Consider the following 17,150-nt stretch of genomic DNA (forward strand, 5'->3'; position numbering starts at 1 on the left):
ACTAATTAAAAAATAATAATCTACACTTGTCCTGCCTCCTAATTATCTGCAATAATGCAGAAAAGGTCTGACTGAGCTGGTTCAAAATGTCCTGCTTCCCAATATGTGTATCTTTCATTGTTTCAGTAAATTCATCATTTATGGAGATTTCATTTCCAACAACAACTCGGTATAAACATAACTAATACAAAGAAGTGTAATTAAATACATTTTGAAAATATTTCTTATGTTTTCTCATTGGATACAGTTTTGGATGTTCAGTTCATATTTGATGTTTTGTAAATTTCAGCTGGAAGTAAATTACAGACGACAGGAAAGATGGAGGAGATGAGAGAAGAAATCAAAGGCGATACTTGTAAGCCGGCCGCACCCTCTTCTGCTTCCCCAGATGCTAAGGCTGATCTCTGTGATTCTCTGTCCACATCGGCACTTATTGCTTTGCAGAGTGACGTCCAGCCTGTTGGTCATGACTATGTGGAAGAAGTAGGTGTTTATAAAGAAATGCTTATGCATAACCAACCTACACTTGTGGTTTTTATGTGTGTTGGCTCAGAGTGGATTTTGTGAATGTTTTCCTGCAGGTCAGAAATGATGAAGGCAAAGTCATTCGTTTTCACTGCAAGCTGTGTGAATGTAGCTTCAACGATCCCAACGCAAAGGAAATGCACCTGAAGGGACGGAGGCATCGCCTCCAGTATAAGGTTGGTGGCTGGCTAACTTTGCTGCAGTGAAATTTTGCTTCAATCTCTGCAAATTCCTGGAGAATTTAAATTTGACTCAATGTATGAAGATGATTAAGGACTACAAAAGCATTGCCTATTGACTGATTAAAACTAGTTTGTTCACATCAAACAAATTACAAGAACAGTAACTTAAGTTATCGGAACAGCTGAGCCATTGTCAGATCACAGCAGGGTTTCCCCCAGAAAACTTAAGCCCCGTGGTCGGGGTGCCGAAGCTGGGCGCGGAACGCCAAGGTCGTCCATCGTGTTTTTGTATTAAAAGATGTGATGAAGTAGACAGGAAAATTAAAAATATTACGGAGTATTTATATATTACTGGAACACATCACAAGTAAAATGCTATCTAAACCCATAACTAGTCTTAAAAACATCAATTCCAAAAATACAATTAAAATGAATATGAATTATTTGCACTGTTTAATCCAAATTAAGTCAGCTGCTCCATCAGGCCCCCCATGGTTTCAGGGTGCCAGGGCTAATATTTTAACACAGACCACAGATGCAAATGAAACATTTGTTTATTGAGATTATCAGTGCTGCTAAATTTGATGTAATTGTTTCAGCATACAAAAATTAAAATATTTTAAATTAACATTTAAATGTAAAATTTTAAGGAGCAGGCATGTTTACTTTGTATAAGCTCAAAGAACAATATTCATAGTTACATTGTTTTGTTACCATAGTTACAGTCTGATGCTATGAGTTTAATCTTTGAGTTTGAGCTCTGTTTGTTCATAAATACAAATTAGTAAACTGCAATTATAACGTGTTTCTTTTTAGGTTGGCCAATTACACTACTCCCATTCTTCCAGATTTCACTAAATCCAACACAGGAGCTGTTAGAGGCACCGATGTTTTTAGCAGCAAGAGGGGCCCCGGAATTCTGCTCAAGGCCTCCTACAGCCTTGGACCGGCCCTGCATGATGAGTTAAATCCACTGCACTGCAAACGGGGGATTTAATTTAATGCTGCTAATGTGGCTTTAGTAGCTCTTCCATTTTGTGTCTGTTGAGTTTTTAATAAACTACCTTGAGCAACTTAATTATTAGTTGCTCAAGGTTATGAGATGAGTTTTTCTGATCTACGCGCAGCTGCGCGCATGAACTCTGGCTGACTAAGTGGACAAAGCATTTGATACGGTTAAAGGCATTGTGTAACCGAAAAAAATAATACGGGGGAAAAAAAAACAAAACTATAAAACCAGCGTGAGGGCTCGAAAGCTCCTCACCGGGCTGAACCTGCGTGATGAGGTTAGTGCTGGTTCGTTAACCACTAACGCTCCGGCCAAACGGGAACATACATAAACTTTACAGTGAGAACAGAGCCACACACTGGGCAGCGTGTTGAGATGTAAGCTCCCCACATAATTCTTTCACAAAGATAAATCATTCTCACCGCTCCCTCAACGCACACCTCTGAAAGCGTGACTACAAGTTATTCCTGCGGTTCACGTAGAGCTAAGCAACCAGAGCTAACGCAGTGGGGTTTAAACTCCTACCTTGATTTCTCGAAAGAGACATAATTCCACACGGGGTTGACGTAAATATCCATACAGGTCAGCCTGTGTCCAGTTTGAGTGAAAGGAGGAGCGTGCAATCCGCACTGAGGTAAATTTCAAAGATCCAGCAGCGGCAGCTTGCGAGGCAACGCGCAGAGGCAACGTGCAAAAGGTGCCAGCTGTGTGATTGATCTGCTCTCTGGCTTTATATGCATAAACTATAAACTTATTCATAAACTATCTTTTAGGAATAAATTTGCAATGCCAATGAAACGCTCTGAGCAATTAAATCTGAATTTAATTTGAAAGAAAATATATTTTTTTATTATTATAAATTTTTCTAAAAACAAAAACAAGCAACACTTGGCCTGGCGGGGGGCTAGTAAAGCATGGCGAGCTGCCAGGCTTATAATACACTGCACAACATTAAGTTTTGTTTTGTCTTTTTAATTTTTCTTTTGTAGAAGAAGGTAAATCCTGATCTGCAGGTAGAGGTCAAGCCCAGCATCCGAGCCCGAAAGATTCAGGAAGAAAAGATGAGAAAACAGATGCAGAAAGAAGAGTACTGGAGAAGAAGAGAAGAGGAGGAGCGCTGGAGGATGGAAATGAGGTACGGATTTGTTCTGCAATGGCTGTGAAACTTACTACATGTACACCATTGCGCTTCACTTACGTCTGAGCAATATAGCCTAAAATCAATGTCATGTAAACGACATCTTTAGCAGTTCACCTCAGTGATGATGAATGGATGATAACACAAACCTTGAGTTGACAGAGTAACAAAATTGACAGCTGATCCATATCGACTGTCGTGATATGGATCGTTTGCCGTATACATCAGTAAACGGTGAAAGCTGTAAATAGTGCATTCCACTTCTCACTGGTTTGGGCAGCACCATGAGACGAGTGCTATGACACGAGAGTCTCCAGGCTGTTCCTATACCATAATGATGGTGCCAAATACACCGCAGTGTGATCCGATAAGTCCATATCTCCTATTGCTGGGTTGCAGATGACATAGTACCGACTTCACGCAATGCAGATGGGGGTCAGAAAGTAAATGCAGCCCGTTTACGTCTGCTGCTCCATCTTCAAAATGCCTAAAGTCTGTGTCATGTACGGATGTTCCAACCATTCTAATAGAAAGATAAACTTTATTTTCGTGTTCTGAAGGTAGTTGGTTACAAGGGAGTTGATTTTAAAGAAAAGACTTACCAAAAAAAAGACAAGAAAAGAGTTTGCAGTGAACACTTTCTAACAGGTAAGGTTCATACCGTTTAAATTGTATTTTCAAGCACTCATATGTAAGGTGAGATATATTATTTTTACGCCCTAGCTTGGTCGAACCATGTTTTTAATGGGGTTTCTGCACCAGTGCACAAAGCAGCGTGCACCAATCATACCTCGTGATTGGAGCACACTGTTGGCCACCTCACACACTGTAGCGGTTTGATTTCTGGAGTATACAACGGCACAGATCGCACGCCTCACTTTTTATTCAAAATGGACACAGGCTGACCTATATGGGCATTTATATCAACCCCCTGTGAGGAATTATGTTTGGAGAATTCTTCATTAAGGTATAAGTCAAGTTCAAAAGCCACAGCATTGCTCTGGTTAGCTCAATGTGAAGCACATTTATAACCTGTAGTTGCGCTTTTAGCGGTGTGCTTTGAGCATGCAGTGAATGATTTATCTTTGTTAACAAAGAACTATGTGCGACGTGTGCAGGTACATCCCACACACGCTGCCCAGCGCGTGGCCATGTGTCTGTGCTGATAAAGTTTATGCATGTGTTCCTGGTTGACCGGATTGTTAGTGCACCAGTGGCTCAAACTGTGGAGGAAATATCGTGCTCACCAGTAGTCATTGGTGTCACTCACAGCAGAACACAAGTTTTATTTCTCTATATACATATTGTAAGAATTTGAGTTTTTCTATGTGTTTATTTATGTTTCTGTGTCAGTTGAGTTAATACTTAGGCCTCCTAAGTCCGGCCCTGTTTCGACAATACTGTGACTAAAGTCTGCAATATAGTGATGCGAACATTCGCGAATTAATGAGTTGATTCTTCCGAATGGCTCTTTACTATGAGCAATAGTGAGAGCCAATCTTTGTTTTTGTATTGCTCTGCGCACTCTGCAATAGCTATTATTATTCTATTTTATGAACAATATATATTTATTTAATCATCAAATAAGCCTCCAATTAAAAACTAGTGGTGGTGGGGTGTGTGTGCGCCTCTCTGTTCTGAACTTTTGTAGAAGCAGTTAATTCTATATACATGTACAATCTTGTGTTTGCATTACTGCTAATATGTTTTTGTTGATGACATTATCATTATATGATTCCTCAATTAATTTACACTTTTCAATTCATACTTATTTGTGTGGGCTTTATTTTCAGATTTTTGCCATTTGTATTTCCTCCCTATCTGCCTGCACTTTTACATGATCACTATAGTTTAACTTGGTGGAGTTTGGTCTTTCAATTGTACACTTTTCTTTATTAACCTGTTGTACCTGGGTCATGGAAATTTATACTGAAGGTCATGGAGAAGTCATGGAATTTTTTTTCTAAATACCAGTGGAAACCCTATACCGTATAGTAGGGATGCTCCGGTCAGGCTTTTTGCTGCCGATTCCGATACCAATCATCCATGAGGCCGATCTTTGCCGATCACTGCCGATTGCCTGGATTGGCTGTTAATGTTTTGCTTTAGGTATAAATGATATTATGTTACCTGGCAAAATGGAATTTTTTTTGTGTGTGTGTATACATACATATAGTCTGTTGCTTGCTAGGACAAGCAACAGGCTGTTTAGGTGCATGGCAATCAGAGTACCATAGAATCACAAAAATTAAGTGTTACGTGGTCTTTGGGAAAAAATGGGATTGTTTTATAGCCAAAGTCTCTCTCCTTCTGTAGACGTGTCATAAATCTGGCTCACGTCCTCAAACTTTAATAACTCCCATTCTTAATTATATGACAGAATGCTGTGATTCCCTGTTTTGTCCATCTTCTATATTTGTGGTCTATCGATGCTGGAAGGAAACACGGGTGGTACGCAGGCCAACTCAATACTTCTGTTTGTGGAGATTAAACTTTTTAATGACCTTTGTCCACTTTTTCAAAGAGAAACTTAAACACAGAGTTTGTAATTGGTATGCCTGCGGCAGCCCAGAACAGACTGTATAGGGAAGTCCAACCAGGAAGGCTAAATGTCCTTCCATTTAGCTTCATATCCTGGGTTACACCAGGACACTTGAGGTCTAAGTTGGGCAGATAAAGAATTTTTGTGGGAGATCAGGGATGCTCTTTTATAAAGCCTAATGGTGTTTGTCTGAATGAATGTGAATGCAGTCAAAGGAATACAAACAACATATCGTCATTTACAGGCGATATGAAGAGGACATGTACTGGAGACGTATGGAGGAGGAGCAGCATCACTGGGATGATCGGCGTCGAATGCCTGATGGGGGGTACATACAGGGGCCCCTGGGCCCTCCTGGCCTTCTAGGAGTCCGACCAGGTCTGCCAGGTCTGCAGCCACAGGGTCCCATGGTGGGTCTCCATAAATTATTCTGCTTTGTATTTTACACGCAACTACAATACAGCATTTGCTTTACTGTCCAGTTGAACCACTGGAAAGTGAAATCACATAAGTGAATTTATTAAAATAAAGCATCTTTCAAATTTCATCTATTTGCTAAATGAACCTCTTAAATCAGGGGTATCCCAAGTCGGTCCTCGAGGGCCTGCATCCTGCACGTTTTAGTTCTCTCCCTGGTTTAACGCACCTGGATCAAATGATGGCTCGTTAGAAGGCCCAAGAAAAACACTGGCATGCTGAAAAGATTATTACTACCACCAGGGAGAAAACTAAAACGTGCAGGATGCCGCCGGCCCTCGAGGACCGACTTTGTGCACCCCTGTCTTAAATAGAAGCTCTCTGGCTGAAAGATTGCAAAAAGTGACACATTATATGGAAAACCCCACTCATCTCCAGGCAATGCACCGATCAATAGCTGACTCCAAACCAGCCCCGTGTGGCCAGCCTGATTGGAGTCACAGCTGTCAGGGCTCTAGGGATCGCAGCGTGACTGGGCTGGAGGTGCTAAGCCTGTTCTTAGTTTGAAGCCAGGCCGGGCCCTGCATTTCAAAAGAGGCTAAATTATGTCGTTTTGGCATAGTCAAAGCCTACACTTGTGTGCAATTCAGTGAAGGAATATTTTCGCAGAGTATGAATGTCTTTTGCTGAATGTTGGAGAAATATGTTTCTCCAAAATGGCTGATTCAAGGGTGTACTCACTCACTCCAGGAAAATCCAAAAGCAATTAATTGTTTCAGCCCTACTTTATTGCACTTAAATGGATGAGAATAAACATTTATTTTGTCTAGCTATTTTTTTGCAATTTAAATAACTGAGTCTACTTTAAAATCTGCATCCCTTTCAGCCGCCCCGTCGTCCAGATTCTTCTGATGACCGCTACATCATGACCAAGCATGCAGCCATTTACCCATCTGAAGATGAGCTCCAGTCCATTCAGAAAATTGTGTCAATTACAGAGCGAGCCCTCAAACTTGTCTCTGACATAATCACAGATCAGGAACACGACAAAGAGGACGATAAAGAGAAGAAGGAACTGGCCAAAGACAGGTTCGGCATTTGTCTTAGACACAAGTGCTCTTTGTCAGCCTGTTAAGACCAGATCTCTGGTTCGACTCTGTCATTGTCTAAAGTTGGAGATGAGTTTTTACTCCGCACTTTCAGTGTTACTCTTAACAAATGCTAGTGTAACATTTAAGAGCTACTTGTTTGTCTTTTTGTCCACATTTCCATTGAACATGTTTTTTTCCCCAACTCTCCAGAGTGCTAAAGGGTGTGATGAGGGTCGGTGTCCTAGCTAAAGGCCTGCTGCTCCGTGGAGACAAGAACGTCAACCTAGTGCTGCTCTGCTCTGACAAGCCCACAGAAAGCCTGCTGGCCTGCATTGTGGAGCACCTCCCCAAACAGCTAACGGTACTGCTTACATACTGTTTACATGTCTCCCAAATGAGTATGCTGAATCTTACAGAAACAATACATTTTATTTGTAGGTGCCATTCTCGATACTCAAGGTCAACTTACATAATCAGGGTTTCCGCGCGGTAGCGAAAGGTAGTAAAAGGTAATAAATTAAATGAGCTCAAATTAAGGCCAGTTAAAGGTAGTAAGAATGCAGGCCAGTAACTAAAGGTAGTAAAAGGTAGTAAATTTTTAATCATCCCTTCAAAATATTTTTAATTTTCCATTGATGCTCACTTATTTTTTTAAGTTTGTTTTACTAAAATCTGTATAAAAAATTTTAACTACCGTACTGGCAGGACCTGAGCTGTCACTGATAGACTCCAAGCTGCTGTGCGCATGCATAGTGTTGGAACCGCCTAACGTGTTGAGACTAGTTAGTCATTTTGCGCTTCGCCATGGGAAAATATACGTTTTCAAAACTTGGGCTCAATGAGCCAAGATTCAAAGACTAGAAATGACTGAAAGGCATTTTGTAAAGTCTGCCAATCCAAACTGAATATGTATGACCTTTGTTTACCTCTAAAGAGCCCAATGAATTGTAATTTGACTAAACTGTGCCCCGTAGGTCATTCCATCACCCACTGTATATCTCCTTACCACAACCTACACCAGATTTTTTTGTGCATCATCAGGGAGCACTAGTGGACAGGTGCAGGAACAGCGTGAGGTGGTGATCAGGTAGTGTTGCTGTTGTTAGACTGTTATGTCTCCTACACAAAAACTCACTGAATAACCAACCTAATTGATCATCAACGGGTGCCCTACAATAACCCATGGTCAAATGATGATATCACTTAAGCCATGCTCACTGAGAACAGGAAGTGTCATGTTTTACTGTGAATGCTGTCTGTGCTGCCTTTTGTAAATTAAGCTGGACCAGCAAGGTTTTGAAAATCACACTAGAACTCCCCCTGGCGGATATTTTGTTACATTGTTTAACGCTAAAAAAGAAAATAGAGATCCAAGATGGTGGAACGTAACACCAAAGAGTTCGTAAAATTAAGTTTATTACCTTGATACGTTGTGTTTCAGACAAGATTTGTTTGTAAGTATTGTTTAATTGTGAAAATAACTGTCTCTTTGTTTTGTGTAATGGTGGTGTGAATAATTTGTACGTTTAAGTCATTTTTGGAAATGTTTTTCCTTTTTTATATATATATATATATATATATATATATATATATATATATACAGTACAGACCAAACGTTTGGACAAACTTTCTCATTGAATTCAATGAGAAGGTGTGTCCAAACTTTTGGTCTGTACTGTATATTTATTAATTTTTCAGAATATAACATACATAAATCATACATGAGAGTATGAAGCATATATATATACATATACACATATTCGCGGAGACTTACATACACATGCATGTATGCAACAAAATCCTGTATGAAAGCAGTATACTCTTATCAATCCAGTAATAAAAATAAAGACGTACAATAACCAAAAAAAAAAGAAAGAAAAATTTATAATAAGTCAGGAAAATTATCCAAAGAGTTGATTACACTGCATTGAGTACAATTTCTGCTTAAGGATGGTATTATCTGTCCGTAAGGGCATAGGTGGCATACTATGAAACTTAGCGAGTGTCGGGGTTGACCTTGGATCGAGAAAGATAGTCCAAAACTGGCTGCCAGATACTACAGAACTTATTAGAGAAACCCACAACATCATATCGTAGCTTCTCCAAATGGAGAATCTCAGTAAGGTCGCTCAACCACATTTTAAACTGAGGAACCTTGTCAGTTTTCCAAAGTCTCAATATTACTTTTTTGGCTATTACCATTCCATACACCACCATCGTTTGCATAGAAGTGCTGCAGTTCCTCAAAGAAGGAGAGTGTCCAAACAATGCAATCTGGGGGTCAGGAACCAACGCGCATCCATAAACCTTAGAAAACAAGTTGAAAATCTCACACCAATAATGAAAGAGCTTGGGGCATGTCCAGGACAAATGAGATAGGGAGCCATCCGCAGACTTACATTTATCACATTTTGAAGATGTCGAAGGAAATATTCTGTGCAGTTTAATTTTAGAATAGTGAAGTCTATGAAACACCTTGAACTGAATTAACTGGTGTCTTGCATTGATAGAGCACGTCCGAATCCTCCCAAGACCCTCCTCCCAGACCTCACTCCCGATCCGCAAACCCAGCTCCTCCTCCCATGCAGCCCTCAAGGAGTCTGTGGTAAAGTTAATTCGCTCTGCAAAGACGTCAACAAAACTCGTGATTAACTTTTTCGATCCTGGAGAGCCCAGCAGAATTTTGCATAATTTATTTTCTTCCGGGAGAGATAGGAAATTCGGAATATTAGTTCGAACATAGTTTCTAACTTGCAAATATCTGAAGAAATCCTTATCCGGAAGAGAAAAATAGCTCTTCAGCATAGCAAATGAAGCAAACTTTTTGTTAATGTACAAGTTTTTCAGAGTATTAAGGCCTTTCAATCTCCAATTTTTAAAGGACGTATCCGATAGTGATGGGGGAAAAGCATGGTTACAGTAAACTGGGGCATGAACTGAGGTCTCCGGTAACTTACAGTGCAACCTAATTTGTTTCCATATTTTCAAAGAATTTAAAACAATCAAATTATTTACCCCACTAATTGCAGGAGATATCGGTGCTGCGAAGAGAAGAGCCGGAAGAGAGCTGTCAGTAACACCACTTCTTTCAATAGCCACACATGGGGGGGAATTTGCAGACAATTCTTGAGCATCACCTTCCTGCCAGTATACCAGGGCTCTTGCATTCGCTGCCCAATAATAATGCTGAAAACAGGGTAATCCCAATCCTCCCATCTCTGTTGGTTTATGTAAGTGAGTTTTTGATATTCTATGGGCTTTAAAGCCCCAAACAAAGGGCAGGATTATTGAGTCTAATGATTTAAAAAAAAGCCTTCGTTAAAAAAATAGGCAGACCCTGAAAAAGATATAAAAATTTAGGTAAGGACACCATTTTAATAGCATTTATACGGCCCATCATCGACAGAGGAAGTGTTCTCCATTTATCAATGTCTTTCCGCAGATTCTCCACTTTTTCCAAAAAATTAAATTTGAAAATTTGTTTAGGGTCCTTTGGCAGAATAACTCCAAGATATTTCAGTTTGTCCGTTATTTTAAATAATAGGTTATCTAAGAAGTCGGAAGTGAGGCTTACACCTAGTGACATAAATTCACTCTTCTGCCAGTTAATAGTATAACCTGAAATCTCACCAAATGACTGAATAAGGTCTAGGAGAACTGGCACTGACTGCTCAGGATGTGACACGAAGACCACAACATCATCAGCATACAATGAAATGTGATGGTCAATGTTTCCCAATTGAATCGGTTTGATTAAGGGGTGTTTTCTAATACTAATGGCGAGGAGTTCCATAGCAACCGCAAAAAGCAAGGGGCTAAGGGGGCAACCCTGACGGGTCCCCCGGTGTAGTAGAAAGGGCTCTGACTTGTCCTGGTTTGTAAGGACAGAGGCAGATGGGTGAGCATACATTGTTTTAATCCAAGACACAAATTTATCACCAAACCCAAACTCCTCAAGTACAGTCAGGATGTAGGGCCACTCCAGTTGGTCAAATGCCTTTTCAGCATCAAGGCAAAGAGCCGCTCCCTTAAACCTACTGTCATATTTATGATACATAATGTTCATTAACCGTCTGAAATGTTTTTCTTTTTAAGCTTGCAGTAAGAATGGCTAATTTGCAATGTTCGTTAGCTAATACTAAGCCTTGTAGGTTACAGTTTATGATGGCCAAAGTGAAGGCAGTGGTCAGAGGCCACTCTTCAATAAACAAGTAAAAAGAAAGAAGCTTGATTATTGGAGCGTTGCTGTCTAGCTGTTGAAAAATCAAAGACTCACGGCGAGGACAGCATAACAAAAAAAACATAATTGAAGTGGGCCACAACCACAAGGGGATATTCAGCACATCAGTCATGAGCTTGTGGTCAGGTAAAGCAGATGACATGGAGAGCAAGGATAATGCAAGTAATACAGACACAAGTTCTAAGTCTATACAGACGTACATCCAAACTTTCGTCCACAAGTTCCGCAGCATTAAAGGCACAAGCAAAAGCAGAGGCTGCACGTGCTCAGCTGGCGTAATCAGAAAAAGAAGTAGCCATAATGAAGCAGAAAAGTGAACTTGTGGATAATTTGCATATTTTGAGTTATCAGAAGGCTGTTGCAGCTGCACAAGCAGAAGTTGCAGTTTATGAAAAGGAGGAGGATCTCTCAAAACTTTACCAGAACTATCCATCAGTGGGACCACCTGCCAGCCCAAAACAGCGTACGGCAGAGTATGTTCTAAAACACTCCGACATTAGCTTTGAAGGTTTCTCATTGGCAGCAGATCCATTCACCTGTCACAAGGCTGGACTTGAACAGTGCATAAAAGCCATGAGAGAAGAAATAGACAATAGCAGCTCACACATTGCAGAAACGCCTAAGCCTAAAGTTTCGCACATAGCACAACACATAGAGACCAAACCCCCCTAAACTATATCCGTTCGACACTCCTCAAACATCAACAGAGACACAGGGTGTACTAAGTACCTTACACAGAGAGAAATGTTAAGTTCAGGACTTTTGCAGTTTGATGACCACCCAGAGAACTACTGGTCGTAGAAAACATCATTTCAAAATGCTATTAAAGATTTGCACGTTACAGCCCAAGAAGAGCTAGATTTAATGGTCAAGTGGCTTAGAGCTGAGTCTGGACAGCAGGCAAAAAGAATCCGCTCAGCCAACCACTTTAGTCCAACTGCAGCACTGGACGTTGTAAGACAAAGACTGGAGGAATCTTACGGTTCTCCTAAAGTAGTAGCAAACGCACTGTTAAAGATTGAACATTTTCCCAAACTCAACAACAGAGACAACATAAAGTTAAGAGAGCTGGGTGACATTCTTGCTGGAAATTGAGTGTGTAAAAGATGGAGGACACTCATATTTGGACACGGCTCGCAAATCATACTGCAGCAAATAGAGCGGCTGCTCCCTCCGTCTTTTATCAAACGCCTTTTCTTTTTGTTACATCTTTTATCGCTTAAAATGAGTCCACAAACTATCTCTACTGCTTCTACATCATCATCCTTGTTTGACTATTCTAAATTCACGTATGGTATTTTGGGGTTTTATGGGATTTTCTTCTGGAATCGGGATGTTTGTGAGTGGAATCGGTTCGTGTGTGGTGTGTTGCTCCTGCCGTGTGGCTGGACCAGTGGTTCTTAACCTGGGTTCGGTCGAACCCCAGGGGTTCGATGAGTCGGTCTCAGGGGTTCGGCGGAGCCTCTGCCGCGGAGGTAAAGACACACTTGTGTAAAGTCGTGATGACACGCCCCGCTTGGCCATCACTTGCTGCAGAGGATCATGTTACATTGCTCAGCCAATCAGGGCTGCGGGGAATTTAGTGCGCGCAGTATCAGCGGCTGTTGTAGTTGTACGTCGCGTGGTTTCTTTCTTAATATTTTATTCCATACTAAATATGTCGAGCAAAAAAAGAAGAAAATGAACAGACTTTGCTCTGAAGATGCACTTGCCAAGGTGAAGCCACGCCTCTCTGAGCTGGTCTCCCAAAGACAACAGCAGGAGTCACACTGATTTGCAGGTATGTCATTTGTGCAATACTGGCCCCAAAAAAGTATTTTGTGGATTTAAAATGACAAAAAACAAACTAAATTTAAAATAAAAAAATTAAGTTATTAAAAAATTTGTCATTCTTTGAAAAAAATCCTAATTTATTTTTAAATTAGTAAAATAGTAAAAAAAATATTTTGGGGGCTGAAATTCTTTTATGGGGCCAAAATATTTTTGGGGGCCAGAATAAAGTAACACTGTAACTTGCTGTGAGTTCATACCTATGTCTTGAATTTGGAAAAAAATATATATTTTATTTATCACTAAAGAAGGGTTCGGTGAATGCGCATATGAAACTGATGGGTTCGGTATCTCAAAAAAGGTTAAGAACCACTGGGCTGGACACATGAACCAACCGAACCTGTTGGACTTTTATCGGCTCTGTGGTCACGGAAGTTTGGAAAATTGGCCGACAATCCTTAAATCGTGTAGCGTGAACCAGACCTAAAACTCACAAGCTCTTCTCCTCTCCTCTCGTCTCGACCACTACCCTAACACTCTCTGACTCTGGTCGCTATGGTAACGTTTACATGTCCCTTCAAAATAAGATACAGATGCGCCACAAAAACGAACATTTTACTTTTGTGAAAATTTTAACTCACGATAACTAATGGGAGCCCTGAGCTTGTTTCTCTTCAACGAGACGGTCCATCTGGGAGTGATGAGAGACAATGACACCCGAAGTGTCTTACTCATTTTGCTGCTTGTGGGCTCAGTGTTGGCGTGCAAGACGTAACCAAGAAAATCCAGTTAAAGGATTTTCAAAATAAAAGATCCTCCAGACTCAAATAAAACATAAAACGGAAATATTTAATTATTTCTTGCGCAGCCTGGTACCAATTGGTCCATGGACCGGTACCGGTCCGCAGACCAGAGTTTGGGGACCACTGCACTAGTGACAATCCACCAGATACAGCCACTATACCAATCCCAGCTTCCACATTAGCTTCCACAAACTGGTTTAGTGATCCTTCCTTTTTGACACTACATGACATTGATAATTGTGATAATTTTTCTCTGATTGACCTTGAGATATATGTAGAGATCAGGCCTAATGTGAAAACCTTTACTAAAACATCAGTAACTCAGCTGGAACCATATCATTTTGAAAGATTCTCTCATTGGATGAGATTGTGTTGCACTATTGCATCACTAAAACATGTGGCAACATCATTCAAGGAAAAGACACAGAAAGTAAAGTCTGGAAGTGTTTGAGTGACAGTAACACTGCAGACGAAGTATCCAAAGCAGCCAAGTTTATCATTCACACAGTACAAAGGGAAACATTCAAAGAGGAGCTTAGGTGCATAAAAACAAATCAACCACTTGGAAAAAAAAGTTGTGTCCAAAACCCTGTCATTGATGAAGACAGACTTCTCAGGATAGGACACTTGGCAACCTAACAAAAGAGGAGAAAGATCCCGTCATTATTCCAAGGTCTCATCATATATCTGTCCTTCTTATTAGATATCATCATGAGAAAGTAGTGCATCAGAGGCGTCGCATAACAGAAGGAGCACTCAGAGGAGCTGGATTTTAGATTATTGGCAGTAAACGGCTTATTTCTTTATACATCCTAAATGAAGGATGAGACTCTAATGATGAACATTCGGGTTTAATGGGAATAAAGCATTACTTTCACTGTAAGAGCTATCAATGCGAACAGAAAAAAACACAGGCTAAGCCAAAAAAACTTTACTTCTACAACAGTTTGCAATTTAAAAATACATGCAACTTAAAATGACAGTAAAATGTTCAAACAACTTTAGCTTGATGAAATAGATGCACAACTTTAGTTTTTATAACATGTGTCATTAACATACCCTATGCGTCTATGAAGGGTTGCTTTAATCATCTCCTTTCATTAACATTTAAACCGGAAGTTGTCCCTTCAAACTAAAAGCATCAAACCATAAACCAGAAGTTAACCATAGCTAAAATTAAAGGTAATACACATCAGGAAAGGGATACAAACGAATAAATAAAGCCTTGTGGGCCACCAGACTTATAATACACTGGGGCAAACCCTGATATACAGTACAGACCAAAAGTTTGGACACAACTGTGTGTCCAAACTTTTGGTCTGTACTGTATATTAAGTATTATTAAGATAAGATAAGATAAATCTTTATTGTCATTGTCACAAGAACAACAAAATTTAAAAAGGGCCATCAGTCAGTGCATATGCTTAAAAACAAAAAAATAACTGTCTCACAATTCACACACAATGTAAGAAATAACAAATAACTGGTAAAAAACAAACAAATAAAAAACAACAAACTAATAAATAAGAATAGCCACATTCTCACATACATCATTCATGATGATTAATGGTTGTTTTTGATTGCATTTAGTTTTGTTATTGCTATCGGGTAGAAACTGTCTCTGAGACGGTTGGTTCTTGTTCTGATTGCTCTGTATCAGGCAGCAGTGTGAACAGAGAATGTCTGGGGTGAGAAGTGTCCTTTGTGATGTGTTGTGCTTTTCTTAGACAGCGGTCGCTGTGCAGGTCCTCCAGTGAGGGGAGAGGGCAGCCAATGATTTTTTGGGCTGTATTCACAACCCTTTGGAGAGCTTTCCTTTGAGCCGTAGTGCTGCTGTTATACCATACGCAGATACAGTAAGTCAGTATGCTCTCTGTGGAGCACTTGTAGAAGGACACTAGCAGCTTCTCCTTGATGTTGTTCCTCCTGAGAACCCTCAGGAAGTACAGTCTTTGCTGGGCCTTTTTTATCAGCTCGAAGGTGTTCATGTTCCATGTGAGGCCCTGCTCAATGTGGACCCCCAGGAAACGGAAGTCGGCTACCCACTCCACACATTTTCCCCCAATGGTTAGTGGTGTAATGTCCGTTTTTTTCCCTCCTGTAATCTATTATGAGTTCTTTTGTCTTGAGTTGTTGAGGAGCAGATTGTTCTTGATAGGTTTATTTTAATTCCTAACCTGCAAAGAATCAACCAGAGGCACAATTTACTTTTCTGCAGAACAGGAGAGTGGACCCGAGACACGGAAAGCCGCTGTCAAACACTGTCTGGGATCAACTCTGCCCGATCTTTCTCTGCATTTGGCGTTATTAGAAAATACAAGGAAGGAGGTTGGGCTTTTTCACATAGTCACACAAAGAATTTGACCAATGACCTTTGCTACAGGGTGTTCTGGAACCTGCTGTGGGCATGCCCTTACAAGGGCATGAGGCTGACCGCAACTAATCAGTTTCAGATGAAGCTGATAACACAGGAATGTGCAAACATCTCTAGGCTCCACGCAAACATCCTAAAAATGGTTATTAATGTTTCACAGAAGAAAAGGAGTCAAGTAAACAACACACAAAATAATAATATGAAAACATAACCTTTCAAATAAACTCACAAGTAAATGAACTTAGATAATTTTTCTAACAGTTCTCCCTGCACCACACTAACAGCCGCTCCACCTCACCCCTGTAGGCGGACTCGTCGCCTCCTGAGATGAGCCCCACCACTGTGGTGTCATCAGCAAACTTGATGATGGTGTTGCTGTGGTGGGCAGAAGTGCAGTCGTATGTGTACAGACAATAGAGCAGGGGGCTCAGCACACAGCCCTGTGGAGAGCCAGTACTAAGCCTGAGGGCAGTGGATGTATGTTTTCCCACCCTAACTCTCTGCTGTCGGTTGGTCAGGAAGCTCATAATCCACATGCAGATGGAGTGAGGGAGGCCCAGGTCCCCCAATTTGTCCACCAGTCTGTGAGGGAGGATGGTATTAAAAGCAGAGCTGTAGTCTACAAAGAGCATCCGCACATAGCTCCCCTTCTGCTCCAGATGTGACAGAGCAGCATGGAGGGCTGTGATCACAGCGTCCTCTGTGGATCTATTGGCTCTGTAGGCGAACTGGTGGTGGTCAAAGCCAGGAGGGAGAAGTGCTGTGATGTGACCCCGGACCAGTTTTTCAAAACACTTCGTCACCACAGGGGTTAGTGCCACTGGCCGGTAGTCGTTGAGGCAAGAGATGTGAGGTTTCTTGGGTATGGGGACTATGGTGGAAGATTTCAGGCAGGATGGGACTGTAGACAGGGCTAGGGACTGGTTGAAGATCCTGGTGAAGACTCCAGCCAGCTGATCGGCGCAGTCTTTCAGGACATGTCCAGGTCCAGCAGCCTTCCTTGGGTTGACAGCCCGCAGTGTGCGCCTTACCTCGTGCTCCTCTACAACCAGGAGTGTG

At 41.0% G+C, this 17,150-nt stretch overlaps 1 protein-coding gene across 2 annotated transcripts in view; it reads left to right on the top strand.

Moving 5' to 3' along the window:
* zfr (zinc finger RNA binding protein) overlaps positions 1-17,150 on the top strand; it is a 44,490-nt gene that overhangs the window by 14,539 nt on the left and 12,801 nt on the right. For both annotated transcript variants that reach the window (XR_004341160.1, XM_032578045.1), the window contains exons 9-14: positions 290-483; positions 582-701; positions 2,706-2,851; positions 5,641-5,806; positions 6,700-6,902; positions 7,115-7,265. Coding sequence is in view for 1 of the 2 variants with exons in the window: in XM_032578045.1 (XP_032433936.1) it covers positions 290-483; positions 582-701; positions 2,706-2,851; positions 5,641-5,806; positions 6,700-6,902; positions 7,115-7,265 (980 nt within the window). In the remaining variant the exon portion in view is untranslated. The remainder of the gene's footprint in view (positions 1-289; positions 484-581; positions 702-2,705; positions 2,852-5,640; positions 5,807-6,699; positions 6,903-7,114; positions 7,266-17,150) is intronic.

This window comes from Xiphophorus hellerii, chromosome 12, assembly GCF_003331165.1.
Source record: "Xiphophorus hellerii strain 12219 chromosome 12, Xiphophorus_hellerii-4.1, whole genome shotgun sequence".
Classification (NCBI taxonomy): domain Eukaryota; kingdom Metazoa; phylum Chordata; class Actinopteri; order Cyprinodontiformes; family Poeciliidae; genus Xiphophorus; species Xiphophorus hellerii.